At 43.1% G+C, this 23,403-nt stretch overlaps 1 protein-coding gene across 1 annotated transcript; it reads left to right on the top strand.

Annotated features, from left to right (window-relative positions):
• Positions 1-8,785: 8,785 nt before the first annotated feature.
• LOC146198468 (glycoprotein 3-alpha-L-fucosyltransferase A-like) lies at positions 8,786-18,518 on the top strand. Its single transcript, XM_084592594.1, has 3 exons — positions 8,786-8,879; positions 15,824-15,929; positions 17,152-18,518. Exon 3 carries the CDS (start codon positions 17,176-17,178, stop codon positions 18,262-18,264), a length of 1,089 nt encoding a protein of 362 aa, XP_084448720.1. The 5' UTR covers positions 8,786-8,879; positions 15,824-15,929; positions 17,152-17,175; the 3' UTR covers positions 18,265-18,518.
• Positions 18,519-23,403: the final 4,885 nt, after the last annotated feature.

Raw genomic sequence — 23,403 nt, 5'->3', positions numbered from 1 at the left:
CAGGCTCAATTACTTGCTTTTGTTAGCACTGCAAGAATTCCTCGATCATCTCATCCTGGAGAACATCTTGGCTATCGCAGCGAAAAGATGCACTGCTAAATGGACACTACAGGCTCCACTAGATATCGCTGCTAACAACAACAGCAACAAATTCTGTTCTTTAAATTTGAACTCTTTGCAAATTTCGCCAGACCGCAAAAATAGCATTTAGATTTGCCAATGGAAAAAAAAAAATGGAACCAACCATTTCTATGTCACAGCGTCAAGACAGAGTTAACGAATAGACGTACACGAGCGCTTAGCTTTATGCCTCCATCGAAAAGCAGCCTCCGCGGCCTGCATTTGTTCCCGCATCCTTGGGCACAGCAGTCGAGCGCCCTAACCTCCGACCGCAGCGGGGTCATAGACGGTTCTGTACCACTACATGCACTGTTTATTATGTATATTCACCTCATTCTCTTTGGGGTTATTTTAATCTTATTTTCTTCGCTTTTGCTGATTGTAATGCTCGCTGCACTACCGTATTGGTCTGACTTACGGTCAGCTATTTACTACTGCGTGACCACATTTTGTAGAAACTTCCCTAGCAGTAATTCCTCACCAGCGATGTGAGTATAAGTAATGATTAAACCTGATCACTTCCTCGTTAAAATATTCTTATCCTCCCTTACAGACTTAAGAGGGCACTTTAGGAAAAGCATTTTTTTTAACAAGCAGGGAGGGCTATAATAAGTTCTTTTTTTCTGATTAAGCATGTTCTATTCAACGTATTTGAATATTTAAAATACAACTATTGGTTCAGTTTATTTTCCGAGAGAATTTTCCTCAAAGATACGGTAAAATTGCTAGTCTTGCCAGCAAGCATAATTAACAACTCGAAGGCTGAATTGAGGAATGCTTTGTGTCCTATGTAGCTGAATGTGTGACCTGTGCAGTGAACTAGGATAAATTTAGTGCAAGGAATATTCAGAAAGTAATCTTTGAAAAACTGAACAAGGTGAAAAAAAAGCTAATTTCTTCTTCTAAAGTAAGCTGTGAATTAAATACTTCTTAATATATTTAAATTATTCTAGTTCATTAGAAACATCTGTATATGTGGAATCATTGGCCAAACTTTTGTTTCAGAATATTTAGAAAAAGTTATCACAGTTTGCGTAAGAAGAGATGGAAGAAAATCTTGTTTTGAGAAAAACACCAAGATTTCATAGCGGTAAATATGTGAAAAAACAACATATACAGCTCTAAAATGCATCTCTTGAGATGCAGTAGTCTCCTTTTGTCTTGTAGCTGCCTTGCTTCTTCCCTATCCAGTTTTGTCGCGTCAGCTGATTTGCGTAGAGCCTTTTGCATTCGCTGGCGGTATCTGTCAATGCAATCTCTTGTCGTGTAGTACGCGTACTCTGGTTCAATACCAGTCTTGCTCAGTACATTCAAGATGATTACACGGCCATTACTGAAGTGTGCTACAGCACCCTACAAGACAAATATTATGGTAGGAAAGCTTAAATACTCCTCCTTGGGATCCCGCTGTCATGTCATCCCAATGAAACACTCCTTTGCATTTTGTTTTTGCCATGTAGACACTTTGACAGGAGCTCGTCTGAACACAGATCACTGTACGCAGCTTTCACCCTGTTCAGCACACCATTTGGGAAGCCGTCCTTTGTGCGCGTACGTTCCTTGGCCAAGTTCTTCAACCTGTTGATGCCCGCACCAGCTGTTGGGTCCAGGCGGGCGCAGGCTGTGCCTTGCATGGCTGCTCGTCAATATAACTGCAAGGAAAACACTGGTCAGGGTGGCTTGTTTCAATGCCGAAAGGTTTCCTACAAAAAAAAAAATGATTTTGTGGAGTTTAATGTCCCAAAGCGACTCAGGTTATGAGAGACGCTCCCACATTACCTCATATGGCAATCCCATAGTAATTTTGCAGGTGCGGTCAATAAGAGCATCGTTTAACTTTTCCTTACCACCAAGTCCACACACTGCTTTCTTGAGTTTTCTCAGGCGGCAAGCCAACAGGCTTCTGTACACATCTAATGCATTTAAGCTTCTTGACGCTGTTATCTCAGTACATACCCTTTCCTGTTGATTACCTCTTGGCAACGTCATCACATTAGTAGTCCAGGTACATACTTCAAGTTCCTTGTTTATTGCGACCTGTAAGGGCCAACCGTCTCTATACTGCCTCCACTACCTTTAATATTTGCATAGCAGGAAGTGCGACTTGCTTTCCACTCCTAGAATGAAACTCTATTTGAGTTTAACTTGATTTTTATTTTGCAAGCCTCGCATGTGCTCAAAGGAGCACCGACATCAATAACTTTTCCTGTGTCAGCAGAAATCGCTACACCCTAATCCGTCTTTTGTTTGAGTAACTTTGGAAAAATAAAAAAATACCGAATACAAGGACACACGACTCTAAACAGCACCCAGTTAATTCCACTTCATTTCTATAAGCTTGGTTACATCGCTCAATAGCAGCCGCGATTTCCTTCAGCGTGGCTTTGCGTATGACAGAAACCGATGACAGCGCGCGTATTTAGTCCAGCCAGCCATGCAAGTTTGTTCAAAGGAAGCCGGTGAAGAAGCAGAGGTCTCCATATTATGTGCAACAAGAGCATCGCCTTGAGGGCGCCCGTGTTTTATTACTGTGCCCAAGTGTAAGACACGAATGGTTTGGGAGCTGGATTTGTACTTTGTGACGCGCCAGATTTTGTCGAAAATTCAGATAGCGACCGGAATATGAGCTATATTCTGGCTTTCGCGAATCCTGCCCGTATTCGGACTGAGACACTTTTGGCTTAAAAGAGTCCCGAGAAAAGTTATCATAAATATGCACATCACATACGGGGCTGATAACTCCGAAGTGGAGGCGTTGGGTTTGATAAATACCCTTCCTATCTGCCGTTGTCCACTCACGCAAACTCATCGCTATTTGAAAAACGACTTGCTATATCGGAAAGGTCAGCACGTGAAAAACAGTAGGTCGGTTTCTCAGAGCGAAGGAAGGGCTGTTCGTATCTTGTCCTTGGTAAAGTTCCATATGCTTCGCGGTCTGGTTCTTACCGCGTTGCCCACCTGCTCAGAAGCTCAAACTTATGCCTCTGTACTTACACAGAACACTCAGCTATAAAAAATACACATACATACGTTTGTTTTTTCTTCATTTCAGTCAATGTTCTGTCATTTTTACCACATTATTAACAACGACCACTAGCGCTTTTCAAAGGAGTTAATCACTCGGCTTTCTGATTAGTTCATTCGTATGCATTGACTGCAGAGTATCGAGAGCTTTCGCGGCGCCTCTACGGAAAGCACTTATGTTTTTGCCTCACTTTCCCACGCGCAATAAGCAACTAGAATTGTAATTGGACTACCAATGACAGATGACTCGTTGAGGGTACTGGAAGGAGATGCGGCATTATTCTAAACCCAGATTCTAAGTTCTACGCAAAAATTAAAGGCGCAAGACAGCAAATTTGCGACTGCTCAATTGTTTTGTTTTCTTGTGAGCTTGAGCTAAGCGAGTCAAGGTATTTATTTTCAATTATGGAGAATATCTTATCAGTTAGACAATGTGGGCTTTAATGTATACTTTAATGGCCTCGAACCCGATCCTCTCAACTATGTAGTTGAGTGCCTAACCACTCATTTACGGCGGCGAGGCGAATTTGCGTGTTTACTTAATTTGCAACAATAGTGACAGATATAACGCCTTCAAAAAGTAACACAACCAATGGTTCTTAATTTTCATTCATCACATTTCTTATGCCTTCCTCGACCAATAGTCCTAATTACAAGCTGATATTAAAGCGTCTAACTTTTATTGACTTGATGCTTTTCCGTGTCTATCTAGAGTGCGTCTTCTCTTGCCAGTGAGGGCGCGTAGAACCATACACGAGAGCTATGGATGCTGTTTATTGTCAATGTTGACAGTAAGTTGCATGAAGCTTTTCTCTCTTAGTTGGGGATACAATCGCATGTCGGCGTATAATAGTAATAAATAAACATTACCCCACTTGTATAGAGAGTGACTTTCCTGCAAACGGCCACTTGAGAATGCGATAGCTTTAGCGCGGGATATAAGCGACCAGATCATGGCTGATCAACGTTTGCTGCTATTTATACAGGCAAACGACCACGAAGGCAAACAACCCAAACCAACGGCCTTACCGAGCGCTTCAACCGCACACTTACGGACATGTTATACATTTATGTATCACCTGATCACCACGACTGGGGCCTCGCGTTGCGTGTGTCACTTTTGCTTACAATTCTGCCAAGCACGACACGACGGGTTATTCACCCTTCTTCCTGCTCTTTGGCAGGCATCCCGCTTTACCTTTGGACACGTTGGTTTCGCCTGCTGGCCGCCCCATAACTACCTTCGCACGTGACGCCCTCATGCAAGTCACTGAAGAGCGCCAAGTAGCCCGTAGTCGGCTCCTCGCCTCTCAGACTTCTCAGAAATCTGCCTACGATAGGCGACATCACCACGTAACCTATGATCCTGGGTCCTTGGTTCTTTTATAGTCTCATGCACGCCGCATTGGCCTCTCGGAGAAACTTTTGTCCCCCTACAGTGGCCCTTATCGGGTGGTGCGTCAAGTCACTTATGTGACGTATGAACATGCCCCTCTTGTGCTTGCGTCCTCCTCCTCTCGCCCCACTAATGACAATGTCCATGTGTTGTGCCTAAAGCCATACGAATTCATGCCTTCTTTGCCAGTTTAACGCCGGGACGACGCTTACACCACCGGGGGGGGGGGGGGGGGGGGGGGGTCATGTTACGCGATGACGACGACGAAGTGTGTCCTTCTCTTGCCTCGAGGAAGGGACAAGGTGATGACGAAGAAGTGGGACTGGTTCAGTGTTGCTGCTCGCTGCTATGCCAGTTGAGACTGCCGTAAATATACTGTAAATACATTGAGTTTCCATGTAACAATATTTTGCCTTGTTCGATTGAGGACCTGTCAACTACCACGGAGACGGAGTTCCCGTCATTGTCAAGGCCGGCATCTGTGAAAGCAACCGTCTAGAATGGCATTCTGCTTAGTTTTGTTACCAAGTGTTTAGCTCTCTGCTGGCGTCTTTTTTGATTGTGTTGCGGGTGCATATTCTTAGGTGTCGGTGCGACCGTGAGGGCTTTCCTAATTTTGGACTCAATGTAAAACGTCTGGTATTTAGTGCCTCTGTTTCCTCGTAGTCCTACCCAGATTAAAATCAGCTGTCCTGCCTCCGTTAGGCTTAGGCGTTCGAGTAGCGCCATTTTCGTGTCTTCCGCTAACTCCTCCCATGTGTTATGCACCCCCAGTTCATCTAGTCCCTCAGATGAGGTCGAGATTGGGAGTCCCAGTGCTCGTTTCGTGTATTTCTTTATTATGGCGTCAAACGTGTTTTTGTCTGCTTTTTTTATGTTAAGGAATGGGGTTAAATATCAGATCCGACTCAAGACGAAGGTCTGGACCAGCCTCAACTTGTTCTCCTTTAGCCCTCAGCCCCTGGTCGAGATTCTTCTAATGATGCTTACCACTTGGTTTGCGGGCGCGTATAGGTTAGCTATAGTCGTGGGATTGTTTCCTGTTTGCGTGCCCGGAATTCGGATCTCATCTACTTGCGCAATTTCTTTCCCGTTCAATTCTATCAAGATTCTGGGAGGAGATGTATTATCTGTGCTCGTCCGAGGCCTGATTATTAGTAGTTCCGAACTCGTTGGGGAGCAACTCAGCTCTTTACTTTTGGCACGGAGGTCTATGATGTCGGCTGCCCGCTGTTTTGTATTTGAGAAAAGATTTGACGTAATCGAAGGCCCTCTTCCCTACGCTGATATCTGACAGGCCGTCAAGGATGGCCGAGTGGCTGACACTATCAAACGGTTTGGTTAATTCTATGCCCAATATTGCTCTCGTATCTTTGGTCTTTCGTTTGTCTATTATATTGTGTTTGAGCCTTAGCATGGTATCTTTCGCATTATTCACATCACATTTAAACTATTGTTCGCTTGTTTGGGGAACAACAACGATCGGCAACATTAACGCAATTTTTCTTTTACAGAAAAAAGCTCTTCGTAATATTGCTAATGTATCGTATTACCATCCGACAGAAACACTGTTTCTCAAGTATCATATAATAAAAGCACAATATTACCTACAATATCGCTTAATATATACTTTCTTTTTTGCAAGCAATGATCTTCAAACGTTTTTAAAGAGCTCCGCAAGTTTAAGCAAACAAAAAAGCGACGACCGCACCCGCAGCTGTGACAAGTGGTTTGTTCCGCATCGGCGTACCGAATATCTCTGTCAATCCTTACAATACCAACTTCCGCTTCTTCTCAATGACTATGAAAAGAGGGCAATATATTTCGAGACTTTCAATAAAAAAAGATTGCGACATTATTTTGTAACCAAATGAACTACTTATGTTTCAATAACCATGCTCACTTTGTGATTAGAGTTGTACTGACGTGTTAGAATTCTGTAGGGCTTTATAATTTTCATTGTGAATTGAGGCCTAACGCAAATTTCTTATACTTTCCGTGAATAACTACCGTTTTGTTAACTACTGTACTTTGAATTTTTGTTAGAGTTTGTTTGAACGGATGTTAAATTGATGTGAGTCTACACTGTAATTTATTGTGGGACAACTGCTGCCATGTATGGGCCCTCAGGCACTCTTCAAGCTGTTCTAGAACAGCTTTTTTCGCCTGAGGGCCTTCAACCTTGAGTTGAAAATAAATTGAATTGAATTGAATTGAATCTTAAGGGCTAAAGTGCCGATCGCTAATATAATCGGTGTTAACGAGCTATAGCTATAGCGTTATCTTAGGAGGCATGACACATAAAAAAAGTTACATTAAACGTGCCTCTTCATAATCGCTTGAAGACTTTCTGCCTCAATTTGAACACTCGTGCTACAACGATAATTTGTAATGTAAAAGCCCAGTGCCTCTCGAAAACCTAATACGATTGAGAAAGATACTATGTCTGTCACAAATAAATGAATTCTCTAGCCTGTAAGCTGTTAAATGTTTCTTTACGAAGGAGGCCGTCCATTGTGGTCTCAGGACGGCTACCATCGTGCAGGGCGGTACAAGCAGCGGCTAGCTTCACCCGTCTCTTTCAACTCAAATCTCTACCGAACTAGCTGCGTCTCGCGACGATATCAGCAAACTGACTCTGCCGATCCCATACGGTATACGAACCTCTCCCCTGTATTACGACCTTTGTGATAACTGGCGGAGAACCAGCACATCTCCATATCTTTTGGAGAGATAAAGTGTTATGCATGCGTGGCATTGTTTGCCTTTGTGGAGCAAGCTGGAAACGTCTCACGCCCAGCACTCGAGTCACGGCCTTCGTGACAAAAGTGCAAAGACGTACCCCTGCATCGCCGCAAACCGGCTGAATAACGTCACAGTTTTATCGATTTGACATTGATACCACTGTGAACACGGTGAATGGCAAATGGCTATGCGCTTGAGGATTTGCGTGATTTTAAGGCATTCAGAGCAATAGGTGGCCAGCAACCATATTAGGCAGTAGTCTGTTATAGGTGGAAGTTCCTCTGTGTTGTTGTTTCTTCAATCTTAATAAAATTGCCCGATAGCAAAGAAAGTGCATTAAGGATCACCTTTTCTTAGATGTGACTTCACCCCTCCTCGGTGGCGCAGTGGTTAAGATGCCCGACTACTGTACCGGGGACTACTGTACCCGGGTTCGAACTTGACCGCTGGCGGATGCGTTTCGATGGAGGCGAAACAGAGAGCCATCCATGTGCTGTGCGAAATAAGTGCACGTTAAAGATTCCTAGGTGGTCGAAATTACGGCGTAGTCTTCCATTACGCACCTCCTTTTCTCTGTACGCTTTCATTCCCACCTGCCTTCCTTTCCTTACGGCGCGGTTCACGCGTCCACAAAACAATTGCGACAGATATTGCGCCTTCCGTTTCCTGTGAACAAATTATAAACTATTATAGAAGGGATCTGAATAGCTTCACCCAACTGAATTTAGAAAATTTGTATGGTCACGTCTGTTGTAGTTTTCCTTATTCAATGATTTACAGCTCACCCCAAAGGCTCTGCAGCCGGAAGGTTGCAATGAAAAATAAAGCACGTCTTCATTCACTTTTCGCAACTCCTGAAATGTGAGGCCACTCCATTAGCTAACGGAAAAAGGTAAAGCAGAACTAGTTAGCATATTATTTGTTGATGTGTTACTAATCAGAAAATAATAGCCTATACGAGAGGAGACATAACATGTCTTTTGCGAGTGTATTTTTTTTTTTTATAATGCTGTTCATGTCAGATAATATTTCGTAAAAGAGCTCAAGCTAAAATCACAATATAGCTACATCTTAAGTTTTGTATCTTTTAATGTTTCCTACTCACTGCGGTATTTGCTTGCTTCTTTTCATGTTGTGGCGATGCATTATCTCTTCAACGTATCTCTTTGCAACGCTTATTGGTTCGAACATGCTTCTTGACCACTGAAAATTTTTATCCTTAATTTGATTTGTCTTCTTTTTCATGCGCTACTTGTGCTTATCCCTATCTCATATAGCGAGTTTTCGGAACCTATGAGTAAATATATAAATGCCACCTGCAAAGCTCCTTGTTTTCACTGAGAGAAAACTTCAATAAAACACCAAGTCCAATGTTATTACTCTAAGCGTTGCTGGCAGCCGCTTTTTCTGCCCCTCGAGAGCCTTAGATTATTCTCCAGCGCCACCTGTACGCTTTCACTATCGGCATTGTATCTGTTATCACTCTCACATTGAGTTCAACCGGCCGTTCGCAGGTGGCCCTCTTGGCTGTCGCGCTACAGCATACGGCACATCGGAATGGAATAGCCATGCTGCTCTGATCAATACACATGAGGTAAGATATTTTCTACATTTATAAATGGGACTCCTCTTGGGACGTCAGAAGGTCAAATTTTAATTTACAGAGAGCAACCTTAGAGTCCGGTAAATGTGTCGGTCGAAAGAATTGAACCGATTGAGAGTTCCCGGTCTGACCAGTGCACTAATCTGTGATTGTGCTTTCTGCTTCAATCTTCAAACGATATTGTTTTACGTCAAGTGTTTTTTATATGTTGCTTCATTCAGGATATTTATCTTAATTTGAATCTGCTCATGGAATTGTGGTTGATTTCAGCTGTGCACATCCAGTTGTTATATCAGTCCCATTATTAACAGCTCGGTCATACTGTATACGCTGTCGACATCCTATCATATTTAGCACCGTAAACTCTGCCCGGAGCATGGCTAGTCATGTACAAAATTTTCAACTGCAGTGATTCGCAATGTCTCACATCTCCCACGTAGGCATTATTCGCGATATGAAAAATGTTCGTCGGTGTGGCAATACGACTACCGCAGTTCCTGGTCGCTACTTTAGCTTGGCAGATTACGTGTGTTTTTTAATAAGCGTGCTTCCTTGGTGAAGCTCTCATGAATCTCGCAACAAAAAATTTTATAAGCCATGCTTCAGCAGCTGCGCTGCTTGCATATTGCTAATCTCTAACCAAATGTGGGGATTTCTTGCCGTCTAGTGAGCGCCAGCATGAGTTTACTGCGCCCTCAGTGTCGCTTAAAATATCGCAATAAATATGAAGAAAACCAGCACTCGGAGGCACGTCGAAAATGCCGACTATATGCCATTACCATTCTCTGGCATGCCGTGTACACAACAGTGTACAAAATGAACTCGGAGATTTTTCCGAGTGCGCGGCACAACTAGTACTGATCTCTTTGTTTGATGCGAATTTCGCGTTTTTCATGTTGCAAATCAGGTTTTCTAGTATGCACTACAGCGAACACAGTAAATAAGTCTTTGCGAGAAGGGGTGCCACACCGTTAGATATTTATGTGCACACATATCTTCCTACCAGTAGGAAGATAATTTTTTCTCGCAATCTGAAGCGTAATGCTTATTACGCTCGTTTCGCGCGCTATATAACACGAAGAAATCATTTCCGCGCTACTTCAGGCGTTTATTTGACAAGTGGTGGCATTTCAATAATGCAATTTTTATGAATTACGACAGTTTGTACCGATTTTCGCTTCGCTAGCCCTGAAAACGGTATACTCTTATTATTAAGGGCTGCAAAGCTAGCAAATTGTCTTTATTAAGGCCAGAATATACTCTTACGCAGCAAACAATACTTCATTTCCATGGAAACAAATAACGCCATGTGAAAGGGTGAGTCTATTTATGATGCCTTTATTGCGCTGGATACATGTTTTTATTTATTTTAATATTTCTGCTTTCACATGGATGGACTGCAGAGAGATAAAGATCTCTTTAATCACTGTAGCGATTCTCCTCAGCCCCTGCAGCATGTCGTGTACACCAGATAAAAGATAATTAGATGCGTCGTCCTAACGCCTGCAGATATGCGTATGCAACGGCTTAGCAGCGCTGTTTATTACAACAGTGACGTCACGCTCTCCGTACGTTGTCAACTTGCTACCACCTCTGCAATAGTTAATGAACAAAGGTAGCCTAATTCCGCTGTGCAGCAACCGTCAAAGGCCACACTAATAATAGGCGTTATTTGAAGCGGAATGTACTGCATTGTTCTCACTTTAGATATGTTTTGAATCATTTATCGTCGTAAATACACATTATACAGCGGAATTTTCTTAAGCGTTTACAAGTGAATATAATTGAAGTTGAAGTTGAAAGTTTATTTTCGAATAAAAAAACAACGTACAAGAATATACAGCGAGAGGTCCCATTGTACAAGACCGCAGGTGGGACCTCCCATGGTAATAGATTTCGATAGGCAACATAAAGAATAATATTATTGTAAGAACATTTATGAAGCAACACTGAAAATAAATAACGAAATACAGAGTAAAGAGTGCATTGGCGACAGATTTAGATACAAAAATAGAATACAGAAAAAGTACAAGAACACTTACGAATTCCGCGACACAAAAGATAAAGAAATCAGAAATTAAGAAGAAAATTTTTGAATTCCAACTTGAACAAAGAAAGTGTATTAGTTTGCTTAATGTCGAAATTAAAGGAATTCCAAATGATATGGACGAAAATTGAAGGCCTTGTTTCCCGTAGTTAGTACTGACCTTAGGTAGTAGAAAATTATTACGTAGAGCGAACCGTGTAACGCTGTTGTTTTTGATCGTGCCCGGAGGAAAAATGCTAAATGGGAGCTGATGGTGAAGAATCTTAAAGAATAGAATACCGATATTATAAAGATAAAGAACCGAGAGGTGTAGAACTTTGCACAATTGTTAACCACAATTTTTTAAGCAATGCTTTACTTTTTGATTTTATGAGATAAATTATATTGCGAGATTGAATTTTGTCAACATCAAAAGTACTTTTTCCAATTTTTGTGATCTATATTATGGTTCGAAACACACACACACACACAAAAAAATTGCATTCAAAATCTCGCTAAGCGGGCCTAAGCTGAATGAAGCCACTCGCATTTATTACGCATCAAAAACAGATGCTGTGTGTATTTGTTTTTGCAGGAGAAATTAGCAGTATTTTGAAGAAACTATCATAAGAGAGAATTTTCAAACATGCAATGCAGGAAAGCTCATTACACGAGCTTTCAAATTCTCATTTTTGCCATTCAATATTTTCAACCAAATTGCTACCAAAAAAATATACTTAAAATCTTCGCTCACCTTTCATATGGCCGACCTCAAATTTCACAGTAGAACAGTGGCTTTGAAAATAAAGGAAACAAAAATTATAAATTGGTTTTAGTTAACTATTCATCTCATTATTAGCGCTCTCTTTCGGACATAATGTTTGCCTTGCTGCATAATTCCGTTACACAGACCAGACCGACACACATATCAGAGGCTTTATTATAGCAAGTCCGCAAACGGGTAAAAGCTACCCTGAATATTTATTTTACTGAGTATAAACCTATATGAATAAACAGAGTATACTGTGAGGCCAGTTGGTCAGACTAAAAATAAATGTGTTGTACACATTTTTAGATTTGTCGATGATTTCCTTGTTGTTCTAAAACGTTTTCCAAGAGAAGACTTGCTTTTTGTTGCAGACTAGATACTGACCTTATCAAAGGGATCATGAATACATTGACATTTTCTGCGGAACTGCCGGCTCATGGCTAGATTCATTTCTAGATATTCATCTGTATTTTAATCCTGTTGGCCATTTTTGTTGAACTTCCATGCCTCGGTTCAAGAAAGTGCTGCTACCTTACTGCTCTTCACATACAAAGCTCATTAAGCGAGGCAGAACAGCAACATGTCTTATACAGGTCTGTACTCCACAAGCCATGTCCTCACAGAGGGTGATTAGGTTTTGAAAATCAAGTTGAAAGACTTAACAAATCTAGCTTCCTTGTTGATGCTCTTGTGGCAGTCGCTGAGGCTATCAGGGAAAAGCTACAAAACAAAAAAGAGAAAACGAATTCATCCAGTTACTACCGCAAAATGCCCTTGTAGGTCAAGGGAAAAGGAAGTTTAAGGTTAGGCTATATGTGCGCAGGGTCTGCCACAACTTGAACAGATTTGCAGAGAAATTTGGGTTGATATCGCGTTTTCAGCACTCCTCAAGCTTGCGAGGTTATGCGCTTTAAGAGACTGTGAATGGAATAAAAACTCTGTATGTGGTACAACCACAGAATGTCGCTCGTCTCATGTGTCACGACTCACTGGGCCTGTCGATCAGTTCCCTCTCCGCTGAAAGAGAGAGAGAGCCTACGTTGGGCAAACAGGGGCATGTCTAAACGTAAGGCTAGGTGAATATGACTCTTCAATACGCCAACAAACGGGTGAATTCTCACCAGAGCACTGCAAGAAATGAAAAGGTTGCTCTCCTTTTCTGAGCCGAACTCATTTCTTAGCACGTGGTAGCGATGGTAGTTCTGCGGTGGCCCGATTTTTTATCCGAGTTTGCGCGACGCCGTCAGTGGACCCAGAAGTTCGCAAAGCGCGAAAGCAGCAGGCCACTTGATCCACCCTACATGTGCCTTATCTCGCTGCAACTCCCCAGAGCCGCCTACTGTTATCAACGAAACATTCAAAATAGCAGTAACATGAATTGCCCATACGTGTGCACAATCGCTACAAGCTGCTTTTCTCTCTTGTTCCGATCGTGGCACCTCTTTCGCATACTATATGTCTATCCCTGCTCGAAGGCGAACAGTGGACACGCGGCGCACTCTCACGCTAACACTTTCCCTTGTTTAGAATACTTTACATGGTAACGTATCATATAACCATTATGTTATATAGATAATAATTGTTCTTAGATTTCAAGGCAAGCATGTTTTGATGAAGAGCGAACCGTGAGGCGATGCCAAAAATTTAGCCCTTTCTGCCTCGAGCGGTGAAAATGCGCCCGAGCTTGCTGGCGGCCTTTTGTAGATTGTATTATACAAAGTCTACTAAGGTGGCAGTCAAAAGAGTGCGAAACACGAGCTACCTCGTGCGATGAGAAGCTGGCAGAGACGCGATTTTGCAATTTTCGTAGGGCCCCTTCGCTTGAGAGCTAGGATTTGAGTGACTTCTACAGGCTGACTACGTTCAACTCCTTTCACATCGATGCGACAATTACTAACAGCGTATCACAATCACCCTCGCGATGCAAGGATATTCTAGTACTAGCAGCAAGAAACAAGATGTGACGTTTGACTTGTTAGGCGTTCGGTAAAACACACTTTCTGACGAAAGCTCGAGCTCGCGCTGAAACAGCGCACACAGGAGGAATTAAGTCGCGATAAGCATTTATGAAGGCCTTCGCATGTATACGTGTATTGCGTATTGGTAATTGCTAAATCCGTGCGGGCTCACGCCAGACAGTCTGGCAATCTACTCGAGCACATTCTGCGTGTATGCAATAAACGCCAGTCGTTCCTCAATTACATGTAGGACACGTCTCGTTATACAGAAATAACTTTTTGAACGTTTTCCGAACAAAGCCGATTTGCTAGTTAGTGTCAATGGCGGAACCTAAATACATCCTTCGAATTTTGTCGCTTGGAAATCAAACTAGCGCACTTCAAAACAAAGACACAGGAAGAGAACGACAACACAGCGCTCTTCCTGTGTCTTTGTTTTGAAGTGCGCTAGTTTGATTTCCAAGATGATTTACCAACTAGCCCGTTCTTCCACCCTTGCGAATTTTGTCGCGACAGTAGAATGCCAGCCAAGGAAAATTTTGTCGTGCAAGCAGAAACGACGAGTAAAGTCCGCTGTTTTATCATCACGTCGTAACGTGACAGAGCATAGCCACGTCGTTGACGGTTTAGGCTTTCTTGGCGAGTAACATCCAGAAGGCACCACTAGAAAGTTGCCAATCTTGTCGCTCTTAGCCTTATATGGGCTGACGAGCTTACAAAGGCCGATCACAAGAACATCTTCTACGAACGTCCGTCTGGTTGAGTTGAAACATGAAAATCGTGAATCGGGATGTCATACAATGACTTCGCTACAACTCTTAAAGGGATAATTTTAGGTTTCTGATCCCGAGCACGACACCGTGACTTCATATGTCGGACATCAGAAAGGCTGGCGCCTTATGAGAAACTGGATTTAGGAAGTCGAAGTGTAAACATCGATGTCGCGGATCACAATTTCGCAAAATCGGTAAAATATAAGAGCACGTTCACGAGCTTATCCGTGTCATCTCACTTGTAGGCGCTTATTCGTTCATAGCGGGACTGCCACTCATAAAGATCGTAGTCGTCAGCTGAGCTGAAGGACCTGGGGCCGCATTGTTGTAGTGCACCTAGACATTCGATGGTAGGAAAGAGACGTGGATGACAGTCAAACTGTTGTCTTCGAGCATGGCGAATGTCGGGAGCAAGTTATTCCGTGGCTTCCAAGCTCCAGCATGGAAGGAAGGAGAGGCCCAGAACACCAGAAAATTTAACGTGGTATTTATTCCGGGTATCTCTGTACTTCAGAAGCGTAAACTGAACAAGCTTAGCATGCATTCCACTGCGAAGGAACGCGCCTTCATATCGCCGTCGGCTTCTTCAATTTGAACCAAGTGCGTGGGCTACGCCATAAGACACTTTCACATTCCCGAACAGATGATTCATATATCTTCAAGATGACCTCAAAAGAATATCACTCAAATTCTCCACGACGTGAAGCAGAAAGGTAGTGCAAAGCTGTAATCATAGTTGGAACGATTGCTGATTTCATCAGTCCTAAGTACGGGAGCTTCCATGCAGCAGAAAAAAAAAAAAAGTGGGCTTTCGCATCGATGAAAACTCGCATATGTAAAATTACACTCTGAATAGCAGCATTCAATGCTATCTTTTCTTTTCTTCAATATTTCAGTCTGCCCCATTTATTGCATCGAAGTGGGAAAGCTGTGTCTCCTTCATATAGTTTCATGTTCGAAAATCACAGACTCGACGAGCCCTATACAGCAGGCTGGTAAGGGCAGGAACGTTAGGAATTATTTAAATTAAGTGAATACCAAGGCTCCAGCGAAAGCAGCTCATTATGCTAAGTAGTTCCTTTTGAAACTTTCTCCAGTGATAATAGTCTCACATTGTCACCGTACTTGTGACCTTTTTGGTACCTGCACAGACCGTCGAAAATGCTTTTGAGTAAAGGTTCCGGAATCTGAGATAAGCTTAATTGGTGCGATAACCACAGTACAATTACGGTAAGATAAGTAATTGTAAAACACTCACTACTTGTTTGATTTAATAGGATTAGCCTCGACGGTTAGTTACTCTTTCAATTTGTCATCTTGTGCACCCTTGTACATCGTAAGTCTGTTTTACAGAAGTACTCCGACTTTTAGTGATTTGTCTACTAATTTTTTGAATGCTGCCTTTACAGGTGCTGCTTTCAGTGAGGTTCAAGGAAAAACGGCAACTTGCTCCACGTTGGAAGGAGACGATCCTGACATTCTTGCCAACGCTTTTGAGATAAGCCATTGCGCACGGTGGTTATCTAATAAACATTAAAAAAGTTGGTTTGCCTGATACTCCAGAGCGTCCACTAATCCTAAACTCTCATCGAAGAAACTCAAATAAATAAATAAATAAATAAATAAATAAATAAATAAATAAATAAATAAATAAATAAATAAATAAATAAATAAATAAATAAATAAATAAATAAATAAATAAATAAATAAATAAATAAATAAATAAATAAATAAATAAATAAATAAATAAATAAATAAATAAATAAATAAATAAATAAATAAATAGTACATTGTTTCTTTCGGAACTTCAAGTTCGGAGAGATACTTGGGAATGGTGGTTGTTAACTTGAAAAGCGGCGATAATTGTTCAATTTAAAAGTTACTTATCACATTTCGTAGTTCCAGGAATGAGCTTTAACTGACGCGCATTTACTTCGTGTATATGTAGGGATTGATTCTAGGTTTCCAGAGGACTAATTAGCACGACCGGTGTTGTACATATCATTAGGGGAAGTAGTACCATTGCGTGAGCAACTCCCGAAACGCTGCTTATTATAATACTGTGTCAAAAGTGACCCATAATTTATACTCACCTGCCCGTAGTGCATTTAATAGAGAGTAATTACTGAAGTAACATACTTAATAACGTTCGACAAACTGACATTAATGAAACTTCGTTATTTTTATGCGGCATGTTTAAATAATTCTACTTTTACTACTTGCAATTAGCAAGCAGGTAGTCGTTTGCGTGACAATTAGTTGTAATTAACTGAATTACCTAGTCATTTATTTGTGGAGTATGATTCCCCTTTTTCATGTGCATACAATACGCCTCGGGACTGATTTGTAGGTCACGAAGAGTTGTCAAAAAAAAAAAAAAAAAAACATCGTTAAGTACCTTAATGCAATACAGACCCAAAATAAAATAAAAATGCTATTAACATGTTGACAGGACGCATTGCTCAGAGCAGATATACACGCAGCTGTTGAAAGGAAGGTGAGTTTAGGACAGTAGTCTGCGTTTAAGAAACAAAGTTTGAATGGCTTTCCTCACAAGCATGATTTCTGACCAGACGTTTCCTTGCAACTTTCGAGGCGAATAGCATGGGCAACAAAGAAGCGTTGAAGTACTATTGAATTCCACTGAATCTCTTTTGCGCTTATATATATTATCTTGATTTGGATGCAATACAAGAGCATCAACAAAAATTGTAATATTCTTTCCCTTTTTTTGCAGGCCTGTCCAGCACATGGTAGAGGCATGCGGTACTACATAATTGGCGCGTGCTTTATTTGCGCCTCAGTTCTCTTCTACATTGTGGTGTGCACTGACTTCAATAATTCCGAGGGGACCCCGGCTGCATTCAGAAAGGAGACTGCCGTGGATGACCCACTGGAGTCCGTTAAGATATTGTTATGGACGAAGGTCTTCAATTCCTGGCACGAGCAGTTCCCCTCAGACAGAAGCGACCTAATATTTAACAATTGCAAGGTTCCGTGCTTTGTGACCAGGAACAGGTCTTTAGTGAGAACGGTGGATGCCATATTAATACACGATCGGGACGCGGACGCCACCGACCTACCAAAGTATCGCGCCGCGCATCAGCGATGGGTCTACTGGAATTGGGAGTCACCCGCCAACAGCAGAATCAAGCACATGAAGAAACTTGCGGATGTCTTCAATTGGACCTACACGTACAGACGCGATTCGGACGTTCCATACCCTTACTTCTACATCCGACGACGCGCGCTAATTCAAAGTGGTGACCTACCTTTCACCACGTCGCTGAACCGCTCCAAGCCAGTAGTGTGGGCTGCGAGCAACTGCAAAGCCAGTAGCGGCCGAATGGAATTCGTCACAGAACTGCGGAAGCACATTCCCGTCGACATATACGGCTACTGCGGTGACCTGAAGTGTCCGCGAGGGCCGGACTGTCTGGCCAGTTTCGGAAAGAGGTACTACTTTTACTTGTCTTTGGAGAATTCAATATGCCCCGACTACGTCACTGAGAAGTTTTACAATGCTCTTCTGTACGGAATGGTTCCTGTGGTGTTTGGAAACTACTCAGAGTACGGTCCACCGGGATCTTACGTGAACGCGCTTGACTTCCCTTCACCAAAGGACGTCGCTGAATACTTGAAGGCAGTAGCGGCTGACCCGCCTCGATACCAGCAGTACTTCGCTTGGAAGAGAACCCACGTTGTCAGTACAAACAGCTTCACCAACCACTGCGCTCTCTGTGAAGCGTTACATAAGGCGCGGCCACAAGATCGGAAAGTATACAAGGACATCATCGACTGGTGGCATGGTAACGGTTCTCTATGCACGTCATGGAAGCCAGTAGAGTGACCTCGCACGATGACTGAAGCAACACAATGAACTTTGTGTTTTAGATGAAATGATGTTCAGCATAAGCTTCACCGCGATTGATCATCGCTGGAAGGTTTACAGCAGGAGCAAAGTATATAGAATCGGAAAAAAATGTTAGTCGCAGCCTCCAGCTGCGAGAGATGCGTCGATATCACGCGAAACGTATACGGCTCGCTCGGTCGAAAACGTCGTCGCTGTCGAACTCAAAACAAAACAAAAAAAAAAAAAAAGAACGTGTCGGACAAAATACGTAATTTCGTAAAAGTTGTGACGCTACATTTCTTTGTGCAATGTTCAAGGTGGTGTCACACTATTTCGCTCCCAATTTAGCATCCATTGTTAGCCAAGCTGGAGGCTAGTATGCGATAGAAAGTCGAACCGAGACATATGCATCTCCAATTGTATGTCGCTCATTGTATGTACAGGTATCTCAGAATAACAGCTTGAGGGGAGAGTTGTATGTTGCGCCGCTGTTCAGGGTGGTAAATACAGGTGCCCAAGAAAAAGTGGGCCAGATACTCCACCTTTTTTTATACCCCCCTCCAGACAAAAAAAAAAACAAGTAAACTGAGGACGTTTAACACTTTGCCTAACCCTATGCCAACATGTTAATGCCAGAAATTTGTGCAATAAAAATGTGTGTTAAAGGTGCTACCACGTCTATGCTCTTTTGAGATGGAACTTAATTGTCCTCCTACTTTTTAATGACAAATTCTGAGGGCCCTTGGCACCTGGTACTATGGTAGGAATTACACCGCGAAGAACGGTTGCGTTGTATCTGTGCCAACAGAATGCATTTACAGCGACGGACGTAAACGCAGTGGGCCTTAAGAGCAGTATCGCAGTATTTGTGCCAGTGTCACACTCTCCTGGGGAAATTTGTAGCACAACATTCGACGTTATCAGCCAGTCGCTGCTTGTAGGAAGATGAATACCTTCTGTTCCATACATTTCCCGAAAATGGTGACAAACCTCAAGCAGTCCAGCGTTCCGAGACATCACGTAGAAAAACATAAAGACTGGCTGAGTTGGACGACGGCCTCCCTGATGTGCAGTCTTCATCAAAAGTATACAGCCCAATGGGTTTGTTTCTAAGTAAACCCTATAACTTGCCTCCTTGTGCATCCCCCCCCCCCCCCCCCGCGTTCGCAAACTCGCAGGTAACTAGGAATCTCATGGTCATCCGTTTCAAGATTAACCATTCCAGGAATGACCCCAGAAGCCCTTTTACAAGGATATGGATCAAACGTCTTTAGCTGCATGCTTTTGACAAAGACTACCGCGTAGGAAAGCATATACACCGTGATGTTGGCATTACTGAAATTATATGGCGTTCTCAAGGAAAAAGTGCCATCCTGTGCGAAAACAATAAATGGTAATTTTCTATTACAAAGTACTTATTGAGAATTATCTTCAAGCGTTAATACAACAGCTTTTATTTTTCGTTTACACAAAGATTTTGCTTTCCAGGGAGGAATACAGTGGCGATATCGAGGTGCAATACCATGATAATAAAACGAGAGAAGGTCTGATGCGTAATCTATGTGTATGCCAAATAACTCTAGGTTATCGAAATAAATTTGCGCCCCTCAATGCGAACATTCTACCTCCCACCTTCCTTGCGCACCTGCCCTCCCCCCCCCCCCCCCCCCCCCCCCCGTCTCCTCTGCCTTAATCACTTCCATTACTGCGCGGTGAGCTGCCCACCTTGGGTACGATGGCTACTGGTCCCTTCCTATTTGCAACTACTCTCCAAACTCATTAACTGTAGTACCAACGCATGCACGCACATGTCTGGCTGCAGTATGCTACACAGGCGCGTAAACCACCATTTTAAAGCAGTACACAGATATCGAACTGAAATTATTATATTCCTTTGATAAGCGACATTGTAAAGGGATGAATAAGCTACTTTGACATTTTTGCGTTTTCGTTGAGGGATTTTCAAGGGGGATTAAAAAAGGTGTACGCACGTGTGCGTGCGTTCGCGCGCGCGCGCGCGCGTGTGTGTGTGTGTGTGTGTGTGTGCGTGCGTGCGTGCGTGCGCGTGTGTGTGTGTGTGTGTGTGTGTGTGTGTGTGTGTGTGTGTGTGTGTGTGTGTGTGTGTGTGTGTGTGTGTGTGTGTGTGTGTGTGTGTGTGTGTGTGTGTGTGTGTGTGTGTGTGTGTGTGTGTGTGTGTGTGTGTGTGTGTGTGTGTGTGTGTGTGTGTGTGTGTGTGTGTGTGTGTGTGTGTGTGTGTGTGTGTGTGTGTGTGTGTGTGTGTGTGTGTGTGTGTGTGTGTGTGTGTGTGTGTGTGTGTGTGTGTGTGTGTGTGTGTGTGTGTGTGTGTGTGTGTGTGTGTGTGTGTGTGTGTGTGTGTGTGTGTGTGTGTGTGTGTGTGTGTGTGTGTGTGTGTGTGTGTGTGTGTGTGTGTGTGTGTGTGTGTGTGTGTGTGTGTGTGTGTGTGTGTGTGTGTGTGTGTGTGTGTGTGTGTGTGTGTGTGTGTGTGTGTGTGTGTGTGTGTGTGTGTGTGTGTGTGTGTGTGTGTGTCGAAGAGTTGAAGAAACGGCTAGTGGTAAATAAGGAAGTTGCTTAATTTACGCATGACTGATTATGTTGTCTGTTTTAACCGTCATGTCTGTTTTTTCTCTGATTATTGATGTTAATTTTATTCTTATGGTAATGGTTCATGCCTCAGAACAGCTGGCATCGTCGCTGTGCACGTAGTTGGCTGATAGTGAATAATCCTGATTGGTCGACAGGGCCACTACGCCACGGTTACATGACCTCGCAAGGGAAGTTAGATTGTCGATAGTGTTCGGCTATATTGTGACGTCGCGCACGGAGAAAAAGTGATTAAAACGTAGTAGATCTTGGCAAGTAAAGGTCACCGCAAGTATTAAATGAGTAAACGTCCTTATATAATTGATTGCGCTTCAGTGAACACCATCCTGTACAGGCAAGATGCGACCCCACGACCTCTGGTTTGCATGACTGGCGCGCTACCAAGTAAGACACACTTTTTTTTCTCTAATTTTCATGATCAGTCTGACTGGGCCTAAATTCAGAAAGCTTTCTAATGGGCAAAATGAAATGGCTGCAGTGCTACTTGGCAGACAATCACGTCTATAACAGATGATCCAGATTGTCCAACATACTCAGAATGTTGCCAATGTTGTATACGCATCGCCAACAAGAGCGGTTAATATGTACTACATGTACGTCACGCGGCATCACACGTAAAATACGATTTTACAGCACTATACAGAAAGGAGAAATGCAAATGGTGACAAACCTGCACTCCCGGGACGTCCCACGAACTAAGGCTATGCGATGAAAGCTGAATTCAGAACCAGGTCTTCAGTTCGGCAGCACCCAAAGTATCTTTCCGAAAAAACAGTGTCTTCGAACCTGTGAGGCCATCAGCCGTACAGCATTTCTTCCTGATATTGAGGCTTTGTTTTAAACCGTAAAAAAAAATTAGTCTGGCACCAGGGCGCCTTAGCTTACACGCGAAATCTTTAGCGTGATTACGATATTCCTTTATGCGAACTTTGAGCACGGAGGCGTCACCTATAGCTGCTGGTCTGACAGCGCTGAGCTTCTACTCATGCAGCTTGTTCAGCAGCAACGCCAGACGAAGCATTTCCACCGGCTGCGTCACTCACTCTTCAAAGAGGACTGGCTGACACTGTTTATATGATTTTACTCTTGCAGACGGGTAATGCTTAGAAGGCAACGCTCTGAGTGGAGTGGCCGACGAGGACAAACTATCGCTTGCGGAAGATTTCACCCTAATACATCTAGGCATTCCTAAGTTCCCAGAATATTTTCACAGAGCGAAAAGAACGCAAGAGAAGAGGCAACGCCTATTCGCATTATGTATCTTTTAATCAATTCAATTCTACTCGTAACATCACGTTCAACGTGAGCATTGTGGGGTGTTTGAAATTCCCACGCGAGATCATGTGCCTGTCAAGTCATGGCGGTTTCAACAAATCAGGGTTTTTAGCCCTCGGTCAACGACGCCGGCTTTTTTTTGCAACACGGCACACTTAACGCTGCTAGGTCAAAAAGAGACAACAAAACTCTAGCACAATACAATACAAGCTCTTCCTCTTTATTGGCTAAATTATTTTTGGGCCGTTAAAAAGCCTTAAGGGTCCCAGACATTAAGAAAGACATTAACGGTCTGAAAGGGAGGCCATATAGTGCCTATAAAGTGCTTACATAGCGTAGAACGCACGACTCTGATCGTGCATGTCACGCAAGAAATCCTCAGAAATTAGTCGAAATTTTGGAAACTATCTTTAACACCTCCGACTCCACGCCTCGAACAGTGATTAAAATCAGCACCATCATGGCGCGCGAATGCGCCAGGCACGTAATTTATGCACGTTTCCTCGTTTGTAAATTCGGCCACAGTTATTGCAGCGACGCGAGCAAGTCCGGCAAACAACTGCTCAATCATATCCCGCATTAGCTGGCATACCCTCTTGGCCTCAGGCATAGCTGGATTGGCCCGCCTAAAAAGTAGCGTCATGCCTTCGATAAACACGGTAACGCTTTCATTCGGCTGCTGACATTTCTAGTGCGGAACGAGTCTGGCTTTCTTTTTTCTCTCGTTGGTGAAAAATGTCGTCAGCAACTCGCAAAGAAATGCTCCCCAGGTATAGTCAAAAAAGCTTTGCGATTCTCGAAGTAGGTTTTTGCCGAGTCAGGCCGTGCGAGCCAGACGTTTCGCAGCTTGCGCTCACTGCCCCACTGGTTGAAGCTCGCCGCATGGTCGACACTGGCAAACCAATCTTCAATCTTCGAACCTACACCATGGAACGAAGATGGTGAGCGAGGTGTGTGAAGGACAAACGGCGGGGAGGAGGAGGAGGAAAGCAGGGAGGTTAACCTGTAACAGCAACCGGTTTGCTACCCTGCACTGCGGGAGGGGGGTGAGTGGATATAATAGTTGCGAGAGAAGGATGGTTGAAGTTAGTACAGTCACATCACAGACATGCCACATCACATCACGTCACAGTCATATCACTTACCATAAAAGCAAGTTTTAAAATGCTGAGTAACCTGGCTGCCCGTGGTAATGTCATGGCTCTTGCAGGTGTTGTTAGGTTGCTGAACTCGGGCTGT

Source organism: Amblyomma maculatum, chromosome 2 (genome assembly GCF_055883805.1).
Source record: "Amblyomma maculatum isolate TAMU_Amacu chromosome 2, ASM5588380v1, whole genome shotgun sequence".
Lineage (NCBI taxonomy): Eukaryota > Metazoa > Arthropoda > Arachnida > Ixodida > Ixodidae > Amblyomma > Amblyomma maculatum.
This window is presented reverse-complemented; position numbering and strand designations above follow the sequence as displayed.

Excerpts from the sequence above, each read along its gene's own strand:
- LOC146198468 (XM_084592594.1), top strand. The coding sequence starts at position 17,176 with ATGCGGTACTACATAATTGGCGCGTGCTTTATTTGCGCCTCAGTTCTC.